Raw genomic sequence first — 16,900 nt, 5'->3', positions numbered from 1 at the left:
GTTTGTTAGACTTTGAAATCCATTTTAAAGTGAAAAATCAGAGTCTCAGTGTAATTCCATTACAATGAAAAACAATGGAAAAATGCAGTAGAACTGGCTTCGAGGTCCAGAGTTGAGTTTGAGGGCTATATAGTTTCAAGCTTGAATTTTTATTGTCACGTTCACAAGAATTGTGAAAAGTTTTTCTTGCTCGCTCTTTCCCAACAATAAGCAGTAATCCAATTCAGCAGTACTCAAAAATGCATATGAAAAAGGTCAAAAACACACGAGAAATAGAAATAAGGAGAGCACGAGAATGTAGGTAAGCTAGTCGGAAGTTGACATACACTTAGGTTGGAGTCATTAAAACTTGTTTTTCAACCACTCCACAAATTTCTTGTTAACAAACTATAGTTTTGGCAAGTCCGTTATGATATCTACTTTGTGCATGACACAACTCATTTTATAATTCACTCTATCAAAATTCCAGTGGGTCAGAAGTTTACATACACTAAGTTGACTGTGCCTTTAAACAGCTTGGAAAATTCCAGAAAATGATGTCATGGTTTTAAATGCTTCTGAGAGGCTAATTGACATAATTTGAGTCAATTGGAGGTGTACCTGTGGATGTATTTCAAGGCCTACCTTCAAACTCAGTGCCTCCTTGCTTGACATCATGGGAAAATCAAAATAAATCACACAAGACCTCAGAATAAAAATTGTAGACCTCCACAAGTCTGGTTCATCCTTGGGAGCAATTTCCAAACGCCTGAAGGTACCATGTTCATCTGTACAAACAACAGTACGCAAGTATTAACACCATAGGACCACATAGCCGTCATACCGCTCAGGAAGGAGACACGTTCTCTCTCCTAGAGATGAACGTACTTTGGTGCGAAAAGTGCAAATCAATCCCAGAACAACAGCAAAGGACCTTGTGAAGATGCTGGAGGAAACAGGTGCAAAAGTATCTATAACCACAGTAAAACGAGTCCAATATCGACATAACCTGAAAGGCCACTCGGCAAGGAAGATGCCACTGCTCCAAAACTGCCATAAAAAAGACAGACTACAGTTTGCAACTGCACATGGGGACAAAATCATACTTTTTGGAGAAATGTCCTCTGTTCTGATGAAATAAGAATAGAACTGTTTGGCCATAATGACTATCGTTATGTTTGGTGGAAATAGAGGGTGGCTTGCAAGCCGAAGAACACCATCCCAACCGTGAAGCACGAGGGTGGCAGCATCATGTTGAGGTAGTGCTTTGCTGCAGGAGGGACTGGTGCACTTATCTCAAGTAGAGGTCGACCGATTAATCGGAATGGCCGATTAATTAGGGCCGATTTCAAGTTTTCATAACAATCGGAAATCGGTAATTATGGACGCCGATTTTCTTTAATTTTCTTTAATTTAATCTTTATTTAACTAGGCAAGTCAGTTAAGAACACATTCTTATTTTCAATGATGGCCTAGGAACGGTGGGTTAACTGCCTTGTTCAAGGGCAGAACGACAGATTTTTACCTTGTCAGCTCAGGGATTCAATCTTGCAACCTTACGGTTAACTAGTCCAACGCTCTAACCACCTGCCTCGCGAGGAGCCCGCCTGTTACGCGAATGCAGTAAGAAGCCAAGGTAAGTTGCTAGGTAGCATTAAACTTAATCAATCATAATCACTAGTTATAACTACACATGGTTGATGTTATTACTAGTTTATCTCGCATGTCCTGCATTGCATATAATCGATGCAGTGCGCATTCGCGAAAAAGGTACCTAACCATAAACACCAATGCCAAATCACCAAACACCAACACCAAATCAATACACAGAAGTATATATTGTTAAATCTGCATATTTAGCTAAAAGAAATCCAGGTTAGCAGGCAATATTAACCAGGTGAAATTGTGTCACTTCTCTTGTGTTCATTGCACGCAGAGTCAGGGTATATGCAACAGTTTGGGCCGCCTGGCTCATTGCGAACTAATTTGCCAGAATTTTACATAATTATGACATAACATTGAAGGTTGTGCAATGTAACAGGAATATTTAGACTGATGGATGCCACCCTTTAGATAAAATACGTAACGGTTCCGTATTTCACTGAAAGAATAAACGTCTTGTTTTCGAGATGATAGTTTCCGGATTCGACCATATTAATGACCTAAGGCTCGCATTTCTGTGCGTTATTATGTTATAATTAAGTCTATGATTTGATGGAGCAGTCTGACTGAGCGATGGTAGGCACCAGCAGGCTCATAAGCATTCATTCAAACAGCACTTTTGTGCGTTTTGCCAGCAGTTCTGCTGTTTATGACTTCAAACTCCCGAGATTAGGCTGGTGTAACGATGTGATGTGAAATGGCTAGCTAGTTAGCGGGGTGCGCGCTAATAGCGTTTCAAACGTCACTCACTCTGAGACTTGGAGTAGTTGTTCCCCTTGCTCTGCATGGGTAACGCTGCTTCGAGGGTGGCTGTTGTCGTTGTGTTCCTGGTTCAAGCCCAGGTAGGAGCAAGGAGAGGTACGGAAGCTATACTAAAGTGCTTATAAGAACATCCAATAGTCAAAGGTATATGAAATACAAATGGTATAGAGAGAAATAGTCCTATAATTCCTATAATAACTACAACCTAAAACTTCTTACCTGGGGAATATTGAAGACTCATGTTAAAAGGAACCACCAGCGTTCATATGTTCTTATGTTCTGAGTAAGGAACTTAAAAGTTAGCTTTCTTACATGGCACATATTGCACTTTTACTTTCTTCTCCAACACTTTGTTTTTGCATTATTTAAACCAAATTGAACATGTTTCATTATTTATTTGAGGCTAAATTGATTTTGATGTATTATATTAAGTTAAAATAAGTGTTCATTCAATATTGTTGTAATTGTCATTATTACAAATACATGATAAAAAATCTTCCGATTAATCGGTATCGGCTTTTTTTGTGTGTCTTCCAACAATCGGTATCGGTGTTGAAAAATCATAATCGCTCGACCTCTAATCTCAAGACATCAGTCAGGAAGTTAAAGCTTGGTCGCAAATGGGTCTTCCAAATGGACAAAACCAGAGAGCCAGAAATCTTGCTTGTTTGTAGGTGACCAAATACTTTTTTTCCACCATAATTTGCAAATAAATTAATAAAAAATCCTACAATGTGATTTTCTGGATTTTTTCCCCCACATTTTGTCAGTCATAGTTGAAGTGGGAGAACTTGCACAATTGGTGGCTGACTAAATACTTTTTTGCCCCACTGTATTTGGCTAAGGTGTATGTAAACTTCCGACTTCAACTGTATATACAGAGTCAGTTCCAGGGTTAGTGCCAATATCATATTTACAATGTGCACTGATACTGGAGTGGAAGGGTTAGATATGTATATGAGTAAGGTGACTAGGCATCAGGATATATGATAAACAAAGTAGAAGCAGCGTACTCTAAATGATGATTGTATATGTGTTTATAGAGTGTGTGTGTGTTGGAGTGTCACTGTGAGTGTGCATAGAGTGAGTGTGCAGAGTCAGTGTAATAATTCAAATCTAATAGAAGGGTCAGCTCAAATCGTCCATGTAGCCATTTTGTTAGCTATTTAACAGTCGTATGGCTTGGGGATAGAAGCTGTTAAGGAGCCTGTTGGTGTCAGACATGTTGCTTCAGCACTGCTTGAAGCGGAGAATAGTCTATGGCTTGTGTGGCATGAGTCTTTAACAATTTTCTTGGCTTTCCTCTGTCACCGTCTGATAAAGAGGTCCTGGATGGCAGGGAGCTCTGGTGTACTGGGCTGCCTGCACCACCCTCTGTAGTTCCATGCGATCGAGGGCAGTGCGGTTGCCCTACCAAGCAGTGATGCAGCCAGTCAAGATGCTATCAACAGTGCAGCTGTAGAACGTTTTGAGGATTGACATTGACTGGTGGGGACAGAGCATTTGGGAGCAGTTATATAAATAAAATCCTAAATGTAAGTGTGTGTGTGTCAACATTACAGCTGTAAAAGCGAGGTGGGGTACAGCATAGGGGAAAGATGTGGGTATCCACCAGCCACTGTGACCAAAAAGGGCATTTCCCACCTTGGCCGTGCGTGGCCACACAGTTGTGGGTAACCTGGAGTATAGGACAGGACTAAGCACACACCCCTGTGGGGCCCCCATGTTGAGGGTCAGCGTGGCAGAGTTCCCAGTTGCAGAGGAAGGTGTTTAGTCCCAGGGTCCTTAGCTTGATGATGAGTTTGGAGGGGACTTTGATGTTGAACGCTGAGCTGAAGTCAATGACTAGCATTCTCACAGATGTACAGTATTCCTCTTATCTAGGTGGGTGAGGGCACTGTGGAGTGCAGTTGAGATTGTGTCATCTATGGGTCTGTTGCAGCGATGATGGAGTTGATGTCTGCCATAACCAGCCTTTCAAAGCACTTCATGATTACAGATGTGAGTGCTACATGGCGGTAGTCATTGTGGCAGGTAGCCTTAGGAGAGTTTGAAAACGACCGTGAATATGCATGCCAGCTGTTCTGCGCATGCTCTTAGCACACACCTTGGAATACCACACAGCCTTACAAGTATTGACCGGATTAAAAACCTTTCTCACGTCGGCCTCGGAGAGCAAGATCACCCAATCCGCTGGGTCAGCGAGGCATCATTGGGCAGATCACAGCTGGGTCTTCCTTTTGTATTCCATAATGGACTGCCACATGCGATGGGCGGCGGAGCCTTGTTCCTTTATTGTCTTTCTGCTTGTTTGATGGATCTGCGGAGGTCATAGCGGAACTTCTTGTACTTGGGTGTGTCCTCAGCCATAGCCTCAATGTTGGCTGCAATAGCCCTGTGTGCTGTAACCCTGTCCTTTAGCTTAGCACTAACCTCTGTTAATCCAGGGCTTATGATTGATTCACTGTGGGGACAACATCGGCGATACATTTCCTAATGAAGCCGGTGGCGGAGGTGGTCAGCTCGTCAATGCTATCCGCAGAGTCCGGGAACATTTTCCAGTCAGCACTAGCAAAGCAGTCTTCTAGCGTAGCCTCTGATTCGGATGACCATTTCTCAATGGGAGAGCGTCATGGGTGCTTCCTGTTTGAGCTTTTGCTTGTAGGAAGCAGGAGTATATAGTCATGATCTGATTTGCCGAAGGTGGATCGAGAGAGGGCCTTGTGTGCTTGCTTGTGGGTTGACTAACAATAGTCTAGGACAATAGTCTAGGAGACGTGTTGATGGAAGTTGGGTATTACACGTGTTAAGGATGTGAAATTAAAATCACTGGCAATAAGGAAAGTAGCCTCCGGGTGCATGGTTTCCTGCTTGTTTATAGCATCGTACAGTTTGTTAAGTGCCAGCTGGTTGTTTTTCTTGACCTGAGGTGGAATATATACAGCAGTCACGATAACAGGTGAAAACTCTCTCGGGAGGTAGAAGTGTCGGCATTTGACCATCAGGTATTCCAAGATGGGTGAACAATTTGTCGAAACTTCCACTTTGCTAGAGTCAGCACACCATTTACTGTTGATGAAGAGGCGTATCCCTCCCCCTCACGATTTCCCTGAATCTGATGTCCGGGCTGCTCGTTGAATGGAGAATCCATTCTGTTGGATAGCCATGGGGGTATCTTGTCTGAAAGCCATGTTTCAGAAAAGCAGACCATATTGCAGTTACGAGAGTCGTGTTGACTAAAAATCCGCGATTTGGAGGTCATCCATATTATTATCAAGAGACTGTACATTGGCCAATAGAATGTAGGGAAGAGGTGGCCAATTTTCCCTTTGCCTGAATCTCACCAGGGCTCCCCTCTCCTGGCTCTTTTTCACCTGCTTTTCCTCTTGGATAGCCTGAAAATAGCGTTGGAATTACAGATTGTTCGAAAAATGAAGCTGCAATTGAGGTGATTATCTGCCGATCTTATGTTCAAAAGTTTTTGTCGATCATAAGAAATCATAGCTGAGACATTATGTGCAAAAAAAAAGTAAATATAAACATCAAAATAATCACAACATAGCAAAGTTCGGTTTGAGCTCGCAAGACGGCAGCCATACAGTAACATGCTGACCAGACAGGACACGTTGCGTGCGCGAGCGTCGCAAAATACATTTAGAAAGCCATGTTATTCAATTATTGCACCCACACTGCTCGCGCGTCTCAACGAGCGACTGCGGTGCCAAGGGCTAAAATAGAACTCCTTTCTATTTCTGACGCAGATCGCGCTGCAAGTCCCGCCTCTCCCATTGGTTTATAGACGCAGGTACCCATGTGCCAAATTTATGCACGATGGCGCACGATGGTGCACGCGCGCAGCCGGTTTGGGTTCTGTGTAAGGTGCCACCTTCTTTGCTGCTTCACTGAGCTAACAAAGCCTGTAGAGCCTTTCACATGAAGCTCTACCAAGCTCTCCTTTACGTTGACATACTCCTCAGACTAAGCTGTCCTTCGCAAAGGCAGCATCTCAAATGGCACCCTATGATATTGACATACCTGTACATCTCAAGACTAAGATGTAATTTATATTGACATACCCCTCAAGACTAATTTTAAAAAGTAGATCTTCCAACAGGGATTCACTCACATATTGTCGATTATTAGAGTTAAATCATTATATACAGTATAGTGTGTAGTGCAGTGCTATTAGCAAGGAATACTCAATCAGTACTATCATTTCAATGAGTAAAGTCACAGTATAACCTAACGTAGCAGGTGTAAAATAAGTTGTATTTCTTTCTTTCTGGTCCTGACAAGAGAAAAAAAAAACTCTTCTGCACTGTTGAACCAATCCAATAAATGTGGAGGAGGAGTTAAGATGGAGTGTCGCTTTATTAACATCCAAAAGCAGAAACCTCGTCACGGACTCCCTTTCCAATTCCCTTGAAAACTGGATGCATTGACCCTGCAGAGGGTGGCCACAGTACAGTAAGTGCAGACGTTAAGGCTGAACTTGGCCAAGCCATCCTTACACACACTTGCACTTGACCTGACTATGTATCCCCTCTCTCTCTCTCTCTCTCTCTCTCTCTTACACACACTTGCACTTGACCTGACTATGTATCCCCTGTTTGAATCTCCACATTTAATAATTCCATCCATGCCTCGCTCCTTCCCTCCATCACTGACAATTGTAATTGTATTTTTAGAGGGACAATTTCAAATTGTCCCTGCAATTTATGGACTTCATGTCTTCAAGTTTACTCAAAACAAAGATCTTTCATCTTCGCATAATGTTGGTTGGAAATAGTCAGCGTCTAAATAAGCTGTTTTCTCTGTCTTCCCGGTAATGTTGAATTATGCAATATGCTTCTAATCTAATGATGTGATACAGAATGATTGCCAATCGTCTATGTTTCATCAGAAGCCTTGTAGTGGCTCATTCCCCCTGCTAGGAAACAGTGACTGTGTCCCAAATGACATTTACATGTACATTTAAGTCATTTAGCAGACGCTCTTATCCAGAGCGACAAATGACACCCTGTTCTTTATTTAGTGAACTAATTTTGACCAGGATCTATAGTGATCTGGTCAAAAGTAGTGCACTATATAGGGAATAGGGTGCCAGTTAGGATTGTCAGGCAGTAAGTCACCTCTACCGACTAATGAACAGATGTGCACTGCATCTCCAGTTCCCATGCAGTGTTGTGCCAGTGCTGCAGTGCAGTAAAGATCACTGCAGTGGTGCTCCTCTCCTAGTACTAGTGATCTGTTATCTGCAATGGACAGCTCTATAACAACTTCTTTGACTCTATAATTCTGCCAAGATAGTTTACTTTTGATTCAGAGCAAAGCTACTTGCTGAGTTGGGCCCCAATTGAGCCCCAATTCCTGGCAGCAGGTTGTATGTCTAGAATCAATCATTCACATGGGGAAGTTTTAATCAAAGGATCCTGGACATAAAGAGTCAGAGCCCCAGAGGTGTGGACTGTGGAGTAGTCTAGGCTACCTGGAGCATCACATTAAAGCGAGTCTTTTTTACCTCTCTAAACCAGGAACTTATTTCCTTATTCTTTTATTCTCTGTTTTGACATCTTTTCCCTTGTCTGGTTGGAGAGAGAGGCGCTGGAGTCAGGAGCCCTTGTTGTGCAGACTCATCCCCAGTCACTTGTTCATTACTCAACCTGTGGTTATTGATGTCTTAGTAAATAAGACAAGAGGTTCCTTACCAAATAGGCTTTTGATTGTGAAGTTATAGGACAAGAGATGCATGCTTAGCAAAAGATCATAGTAGAAAAGATATCTCCCGCTCACACAATATTACCTCAGCCTGCTTAGCAGAAGATGCCTATCTGACCGTATGTGAAGTTATATAAAGAGAGGTGCACGCTCAGCCAAAGACGCCTATCTGACTGTGATAGTGAGAGTTAGTTTCCTTCTTTCAGCGTGTTCTACTTTCTTCTTCTACAGGAAACTATCAGAATGTGTTAAACGTTTATCTCACCTCCACATCCAGGCTTTCTCTCACCTCCAGGCTTCCATTTATAAACACCTCACTCGATCTGCTGTTCATTTCTACACTATAGTATCTGTTAACCTACGCTGGTATATTCCAAAAGCTAAATGATAGTGATCGCAAACTATACTATTGGTTGAATAGTAATGGTTCCATACTGTGGAGGTCAACTGTTAACCGGTTTGAATGACTGGGGGGAAAATGACTTCTTTTCAACCATACTCTACACCCAATTTTATGTTTCCGAGACACTTGACCTACACTGTGATGTTCCTTTTGGATGACACTCTGAACTGTGACCTCTAACCTGTTCTTCCAGGAAGGACCAGAACCTGCTGTCGACAGTGAACTGCTGGTACCTCGTTCTGAACCAGACGAGGAGAGAGAGCAGAGACCATGCTACCCTCAGCGACCTCTACAACAATAACGTCATTGTCCGCCTAGCACACGTCGGAGAGGATGTCTTCAGACTCTTCAAGAAGGTCAGGAAAGAATGTTTGTTTACTCGAAATTGAAAATCTGACATGCTGCTGACAACTTTTAGTAGAGTGCTACTGCATAACAAATTTAAGATTTGTTTAAAGAGTTCCCACAGTTATAATAGTGTCGGTCGGGCAATTAATTTGCCATCCCCCGCACACGCGCACACACACACACACAAACTTTGAGACCTGATAACTGAGGGCCTGGCTGGCTATACCCCCACTGTGTTGTCGTCTGGCTGGGCTAGCATCAATCTGCTTTACATCTGAAGGTCAGACCTACAGCTGGGAGATCAGCCATATGTGCTACCTCTTCATCTTCCCCACCTTCATATACCTTTCCTTCCCTTTCTCTGTATCACCAGCTTCCTCATCCATGTCTTCCTTCTCCAGCTTCTCCTCCTCCACCTTCTCCTCTGCACCACGTGTGTCTGTCCATTTACTGTATGTTACCAAATGTTCTTATTTCTTAAGTGGTAAACAAACTACATGGTTTCAACATAGAAGATGGTCTCATTCTCAGAGTAAATTGTAATCTCAGTATCTGTCCTGTAATTTCCATATCCCTAAATGACAGAAGGATATATTGCTGCATGAATTGTCCCTGTTAATCAATGCTGTTTTATCTCAATGTCAAATAATTTCTGATTAACAATTAGGTACCTTACTGTGATTGTTTTTAATTAAAAAGATTTAAACAAATTAAAAACAATAGCTTCTTGTCAAAGAGTAATTACTCAAACTAGGACTGTCTGGGAGTGGTCTGAGTGGGAGGGGAGGTTTGGAACTCTCTTTATTATTGGTTTATTAACTAATTTATTGCCTGGTAATGTCACCTGTCAGGCCAAAACTCCATCCCACCAAAACAGCTTGACATTTTAGGCGGTCTTTTCAAACGGCTCTTACACTAAAAGGGCATTGTCATTTTCACAATTTCACAGTATTATTCCAACCTCATTGTGTGGAAATACATATAGAACACAGAAAAATCGAATTTCTTGACTGCACTGGGCATTTAAGTGTACACATTAGACCAATCAGAGCTATAAAGCATGTCTGAGAAAGAGAGGCAGAGGGCAGAGCAGAAAGTGGCCTTGGTTCAGGGACTACAGTATGATGGAACGGTCTGCTGGGGAAAGCACAGATCAGTATTGATCCACAGGAACCCGGGTGGAGTCTCACATTATTTATGTCGTCTTGGGATGGATATGCTGTCAGGAGTGAGCTGTGATGAGGCTGGGTTACTGTTGCCTGGTGGACTGGGTTTGGCTGAGCTGCCTGGTGGGCTGAGCTGCCGAGAGGTGGCTGAGTAACTGCCTGCTGAAAAATGATCAAATGTCTTCCTAAGCAAAAGGTTTCAAGGTGTGGCGTAAAGTTTGTTACATTGCCTAGGCTGATAGCAGTACCACCGTCTGCTTTATGTGACATATACACACACACCATTGCATTTCAATGTAGAAGCAATTGTTGTGCAACATGAATAAACTAACCTAAAAATAGGGCTTCTGCTAATGAATTAACCATTTAAGTTGTCCTTATAGGTGTACATGTAGTGGTGTTGCCATAGCAGCACCTATCTCTCAGAGGAAATTTCAGCTGCTGGGCCTAACAACAATGACAACCATGGCCGTGACAACCTACTATCACTGACATACTCCACCCTATATACGACACTAACAACACGCTTACCTGTGCTTTCACTTGAGGGGTCTGTCTGTATTGTATTACTAAAGAGGAAAACTGTTCCTACTGTTGACAACTTTCTGACTGGAGCCCGTTTTGATCTGTTTATAATTGTGTAATAAGCCTAGCAGTAGTAATTCTCATGTTATGGGTTAGATAGAAGAATCTATGTGCATTGTATTTGGGCTGAGGGAAAGGGGCCCTGTCTCTGAGGGCAAGGGGCCCTGTCTCTGAGGGAAAGGGGCCCTGTCTCTGAGGGAAAGGGGCCCTGTCTCTGAGGGCAAGGGGCCCTGTCTCTGAGGGCAAGGGGCCCTGTCTCTGAGGGCAAGGGGCCCTGTCTCTGAGGGCAAGGGGCCCTGTCTCTGAGGGCAAGGGGCCCTGTCTCTGAGGGAATTTTTAGTGTTTATATACTGTATTCTTAGAGATTGAAAGTAGTGTTGGGTTTAGACTCTTTGTGTATGAGAAGTTGAATTATCTAGTGGACTGTAGGAGACCAGGAATGTGTACTCCCATAACTCAAGGCCAGACTGATAAGAAGACCTGTGAAAGGCACTTAGGAGTGTGAAGGCTCGGGACTCTGGACGCTGATACATGATAACCAACATGAGGAACATACTCAGTTCCTGCAGAGACTGATTGTTCATCCTAGACGAAGAAGTTGGAAACTGGGGCCTAGTCGGAAGTTATAAATATATGTGCTTGTGACCTGTATGTGTGCTTTTTGCAGCTGCGACAATCTACAGTAGCTTGAGTTGTCTTAGAGTCTATGTGGATTATTGTACCAGAAATTAGAACCTAACACTACTTTTACAGGATTTCTTAAACTACTCTATTCGAGCTGCCTTCCGTATCCTCTGATTGTTGGCTGTACATTCTGTCACTGTCCATCACAGACACTCCGCTCCTGCGAGTTACAGTAACTGAGTTGGAATCGTGAATGTGTGATTTGAATATGGTCAGTAGGAGACATTAGAAATGTCTATTCTTAGCTGCCTGCATGTACACTGCATAGTATTCTATAAGGCCTTTTTACAAATAGAGGGAAACAACATTTCACACTGTTCAGTCATCTCTCAGAAACAGACACATACACAAGGGAAACACATATCTCCCATACAGACACATACCCAAGGGAAACACATATCTCCCATACAGACACATACCCAAGGGAAACGCATATCTCCCATACAGACACATACCCAAGGGAAACGCATATCTCCCATACAGACACATACCCAAGGGAAACGGATGTATTCATGCCTCAGTGAAGCAAAGCCAGGTCTGTTCAAGATATTCTTCCAGTCACCTGTGAGATTTATTCATATGCCTTTTGTTCCTGTTTTTTGTCCCAGAGCAAAGAAATCGGGGTGCAGATGCACGAGGAGTTAGTGAAAGTCACGAACGAGCTCTACACTGTGAGTAAACAACAACAAAATGTAATTCTCTCTCTTTCTCAATTTATCTTTCTTTTTTTCTCTCTCTCCTTTTCCCCCAATCTGTCTGTATTGTTCAGCATCTCTCCTTTCATCCACTCCCCATGTTTGTTAGTTTGCCTGAAGCTAACAGGCTAACTCCATTTGGCTAGGCCGACCTCAGACCCTCTCAGACTCTCTGCTCTGTAGTGTCTGGATAGAACAGGACCTGCCCAGAGCAGAATAGCTTTATCAGCAATCAGAAGGTAGCCTAGCGGTTAGGAGCGTTGGGCCAGTAACTGAAAAGTCGCTGGTTCGAATCACAGAGCCTTTGTGCCCTAGAGCAAGGCAGTTAACCCCCAACAACAACTGCTCCCTGGGTGCTGACAGCCCCCACTCCTCTCTGATTCAGAAAGTTAGGTTATATGGGGAAGACACATTTGTGCAACTGACTAGGTATCTCCCTTACAGCCTTGCTACACAGGTCATTTGGTGCTACACCGGAGGACATTATTTGTTTTTTTACTCCCGCCGTGAGAGAAGTTGCAGTTGAAGGAGAAACTCTATATGCCTTGGCTCTGCTCCAAGCCGACTCACTTCCCTTGCAGTGGAGGGCTGCTTACTGCCAAGGTGTCACACCATCATCACATAGTCACATATTCAGCACATGCTACACAAAATCAAACACAGATCTGTCATTAAAGTTAATAGTCATCCTTCTTTTCTGTCGATACATTGACTGTGTACGTATATAGTAGAGTATGCATACACACGCATGCACACACACACACAATAACGTATGCTTGAACACACTCACACAAGCCTGTCTTTGATGCTTTAACATCAACGCTCCCACGCCACCTAACCACCCACACCAACCACATTGAACCTTCAAAGCCTACCCTTTCTCGCTTTCATGATTTCATGTCAGTATATATACGACTCTATTTCCATTTTACCCCACCCTACCACATTCCCTTCCTGCCCGTTGACTGTCACACATCGTAATGCCCAAGGTTATGTTTCTGTTAGATTTCTTGTGGGTGGGTGTGTATCTGTCTGTGTGTGTGTGTGTGTGTGTGTGTGTGTGTGTGTGTGTGTGCTTGTGACAAGAAGGTGCTCATTTGTGAAATGTGATGCCTATGTTTGCAATAACAATACAGACAATACTCCATAATGTCAAAGTGGAATTATTTTCAGAACATTGTTAACAAATTCATTAAAAATGAAAAGCTGAAATGTCTTCAGTCAATAAGTATTGCCCTTTGTTATGGCAAGCCTAAATAAGTTCAGGAGTAAAAATTTGCTGAACAAGTCACATAAGTTGCATGGACTGTGTGAAATAATAGTGTATAACATGATTTTGGAATGACCACCTCATCTTTGTACCCTACACATACAATTATCTTCAAGGTCCCTCAGTCATGAGGTAAATTTAAACACATATTCAATCACAAAGGTTTTCCAATGCCTTGGAAAGAAGGGCATTTATTGGTAGATGGTTAAAAAAAAGCAGACATTGAATATCTCTTTGACTTTGAGCATGGTGAAGTTATTAATTACACTTTGGATGGTGTGTCAATACATCCCAGTCACTGCAAAGATACGTGTCCTTCCTAACTCAGTTGCCGGAGATTGAGGAAACCACTCCGGGATTTCACCATGAGGCCAATGTTGACTTTAAAACAGTTACAGAGTTTAATGTCTGTGATAGGAGAAAACTGGATGGATCAAGCCCAAATCTACACTGGAGTTGTGTCACGTTCTGACCTTAGTTCTTTTGTTATGTCTTTGTTTTAGTATGGTCAGGGCGTGAGTTGAGTATGTTCCTTTTTCTATGTTTTGGGATTTCTGTGTTTGGCCTGGTATGGTTCTCAAACAGAGGCAGCTGTTTATCGTTGTCCCTGATTGAGAACCAAATTTATGTAGCCCGGTTTCACTTTTAAGTTGTGGGTGATTGTTTTCCGTGTTAGTGTTTTTTACCACACGGGACCGTTTTGTTTGTTTCACTTTGTTATTTTGTATTTTTGTAGTGTTCAGTTTTTCTTATTAAAATGGACACATACCACGCTGCAAATTGGTCTGACCTCTCTTACTCCTCCGAAGAGGAGGAGAGCCGTTACATAATCACCCACCACCAAAAGACCAAGCAGCGTGGTAACGGGCAGCAGCAGCAGCGATCTCAAGACTCGTGGACATGGGAGGAGATCCTGGACGGCAAAGGACCCTGGGCACAGGCTGGGGAATATCGCCGCCCCAAGGCAGAGCTGGAGGCAGCGAGAGCTGAGAGGCGGCGGTATGAGGAGGCAGCACGGTTGGAAGCCCGAGAGGCAGCCCCAAAAATGTATTGGGGGAGGCACACGGGGAGTGTGGCGAAGTCAGGTAGGAGACCTGCGCCAACTCCCCATGCTTACCGTGGAGAGAGGGGGACTGGGCAGGCATCGTGTTATGCCGTGAGGCGCACAGTATCCCCGGTGCGCAGCCATAGCCCGGTGCGATACATAGCAGCGCCTCGTATCGGCCGGGCTTTAATGGGCATCGAGCCAGGTGCCATGAAGCCGGCTCAGCGCATCTGGTCTCCAGTGCGTCTCCTTGGGCCGGGGTACATGGCACCAGCCTTACAAATGGTGTCCCCGGTTCGCCAGCACAGCCCAGTGCGGGCTATTCCACCTCGCCGCACTGGACTGGCTACGCATTCAGCCAGGTAGGGTTGGGCAGGCTCGGTGCTCGAGACCTGCAGTGCAACTCCACGGTCCGGTCTATCCGGTGCCGCCTCCACGCACCAGCCCTCCGGTGGCAGCCCCCCGCACCAGGCTGTCTCTCCGTCTCCTCCCTACAGGTGCTCCCGCCTGTCCAGTGTTGCCAGAGTCTCCCGTCTGTCCGGAGCTGCCGGAGTCTCCCGTCTGTCCGGAGCTGCCGGAGTCTCCCGCCTGTCCGGAGCTGCCGGAGTCTCCCGCCTGTCCGGAGCTGCCGGAGTCTCCCGCCTGTCCGGAGCTGCCGGAGTCTCCCGCCTGTCCGGAGCTGCCGGAGTCTCCCGCCTGTCCGGTTCTGTCGGAATCTCCCGTCCATCCGGTGCTGCCGGAATCTCCCGTCCATTCGGGACCCGTGGCTTGGGTTCCTCAGAAGAGGAGGAGAACCGTTACAAGTTGCTTACCAAGAAGAGTGGCCGAGTTACAGTTCTGAAAATCTGTGACCTGGAAATAGTTATCCAATTTGACAGAGCTTGGAGAATTTTGAAAAGAATAATGGACAGATGTTGCACAAGCCAGGTGTGGAAAGCTCTTAGAGACTTACCCAGAGATACTCACAGCTGTCATCGCTGCCAAAGCTGCTTCTACAAAGTATTGACTCAGGGGTGTGAATACTTACGTAAAATTTATATTTCTGTATTTCATTTTCAATACATTTGCATAAAAATATAAAAACATTGTGTAGATGGATATTGTGTGTAGATGTGTGAGACAAAAATGTATTTAATACATTTTGATTTCAGGCTATAACACAACAAAATGGGGAATAAGTCAAGGGGTGTGAGTACTTTCTGAAGGCTCTGAATATACTTGTACATGTTTTATGCACTGTATTGATGTATTATGCACAATGTGAGAGCTTTGCATTAACATGTATCCAGCCTTTTCTGGCTTCCAGTCAGAATCAAGGGTTCCTCTCTTGTTTCACACCCAGCAGCAGTCAGAGGAAAAAGGAAAGGTTCTCTATTACATAGCTAGAGGAAAGGTTCTCTTTAACAACCAGTACTATGTGAGTACCTAACAGTGTGTGCCATAAGCGCATCTGAAGTATCCTATAAGTATAACTGTAGAACCTTTTTTTTTCGAGTGTAGACTAGAGGAATGGTTCTCTCTATCTCAACTAGAGGAAAGGTTCTCTGTAACTTGGCTATGACAGACTTCCTGTTGATTGATTTCACTTGCTCTCTCCTCACATGTATTACTTAAATCAGAGTTGTTAGGAGACCTGTAAGAAAGAGGATGATATTTTTGCGTGTGAAGGGAAAGGAAATCAAGAGAGGTAACCTAGTTTTAGCACTCAGTCATACATCCACAACATATGTGACAGTAGCTGTCTTTCTGTGTTCTTATTCAGTGTACAATATACAGGTGGATTATATGCTGAATCTTCTTTAGATATCCATGTCTAACCAATCTTCCATTAACATTAACGTGATTGAATGGGATCTTAAGCACTTTTTCACAACATATTGTACATATTAAAATTCATAACACATCATACGAATTGCAGCAAAAATTATTATAATTATTTTAGAAAGAACATTTGCAGTTACATATCATGAAATGGATGACGCCAAACACAATTGTGCTCAATTTTCTGGGACCTACTTGCGCTACTTTCAAACTACTGGCGGAAATGATAAATTCTACAAAATATTCACGCTTATCGTGAGTTTGGTGTTTATTGTGTGGTTACTCCATTGAGATGACCAATGTAAACATCTAGACCCAGAACCTTCTGGTGAACTTAGTGGGCATGTAGTTAACTTTAATGTATATTTTTTATGTATGTTTTGTGTCCTGGGCAGGTGATGAAGACATACCACATGTACCACACAGAGAGCATCAGTGCAGAGAGCAAGTTGAAGGAGGCGGAGAAACAGGGAGAAAAGCAGATCGGCAAGGCCAATGATGTCAGCACCAGCCTCCTGCGCCATGACGACCGCCAACAGCGACGCAGCTCCGTCAAGAAGATGGAGAAGATGAAGGAGAAGGTGTGGCTTGGGCTTGTGTGTGTATGTGTCCAAATGTATGTAAAAGCTCAGAGAACTTGGATGCATTAGCCTTTGAAATGTAATAAGTTAATGTATACACTAATGAGCAAAAATATTAAGTGGTTTTGTTGCCATGGTAAGACTAGACCTCTATTGTCTCATGGCACATGCTAATTTTGTT

At 43.6% G+C, this 16,900-nt stretch overlaps 1 protein-coding gene across 7 annotated transcripts in view; it reads left to right on the top strand.

The window, feature by feature from the left end:
• The window catches only part of LOC115142276 (SLIT-ROBO Rho GTPase-activating protein 3-like), a 70,338-nt gene that overhangs the window by 17,385 nt on the left and 36,053 nt on the right, over nucleotides 1–16,900 (top strand). For 4 of the 7 annotated variants that reach the window (XM_029681729.2, XM_029681720.2, XM_029681719.2 and 1 more), the window contains exons 3-5: nucleotides 8,718–8,880; nucleotides 11,916–11,999; nucleotides 16,534–16,719. In XM_029681729.2, the coding sequence (XP_029537589.2) occupies nucleotides 8,718–8,880; nucleotides 11,916–11,999; nucleotides 16,534–16,719 (433 nt within the window). The remainder of the gene's footprint in view (nucleotides 1–8,717; nucleotides 8,881–11,915; nucleotides 12,000–16,533; nucleotides 16,720–16,900) is intronic. The other 3 variants (XM_029681732.2, XM_029681723.2, XM_029681717.2) reach the window with 1 other exon arrangement.

This window comes from Oncorhynchus nerka, linkage group LG2, assembly GCF_034236695.1.
Source record: "Oncorhynchus nerka isolate Pitt River linkage group LG2, Oner_Uvic_2.0, whole genome shotgun sequence".
In the NCBI taxonomy this organism is placed as follows: Eukaryota; Metazoa; Chordata; class Actinopteri; order Salmoniformes; family Salmonidae; genus Oncorhynchus; species Oncorhynchus nerka.
This window is presented reverse-complemented; position numbering and strand designations above follow the sequence as displayed.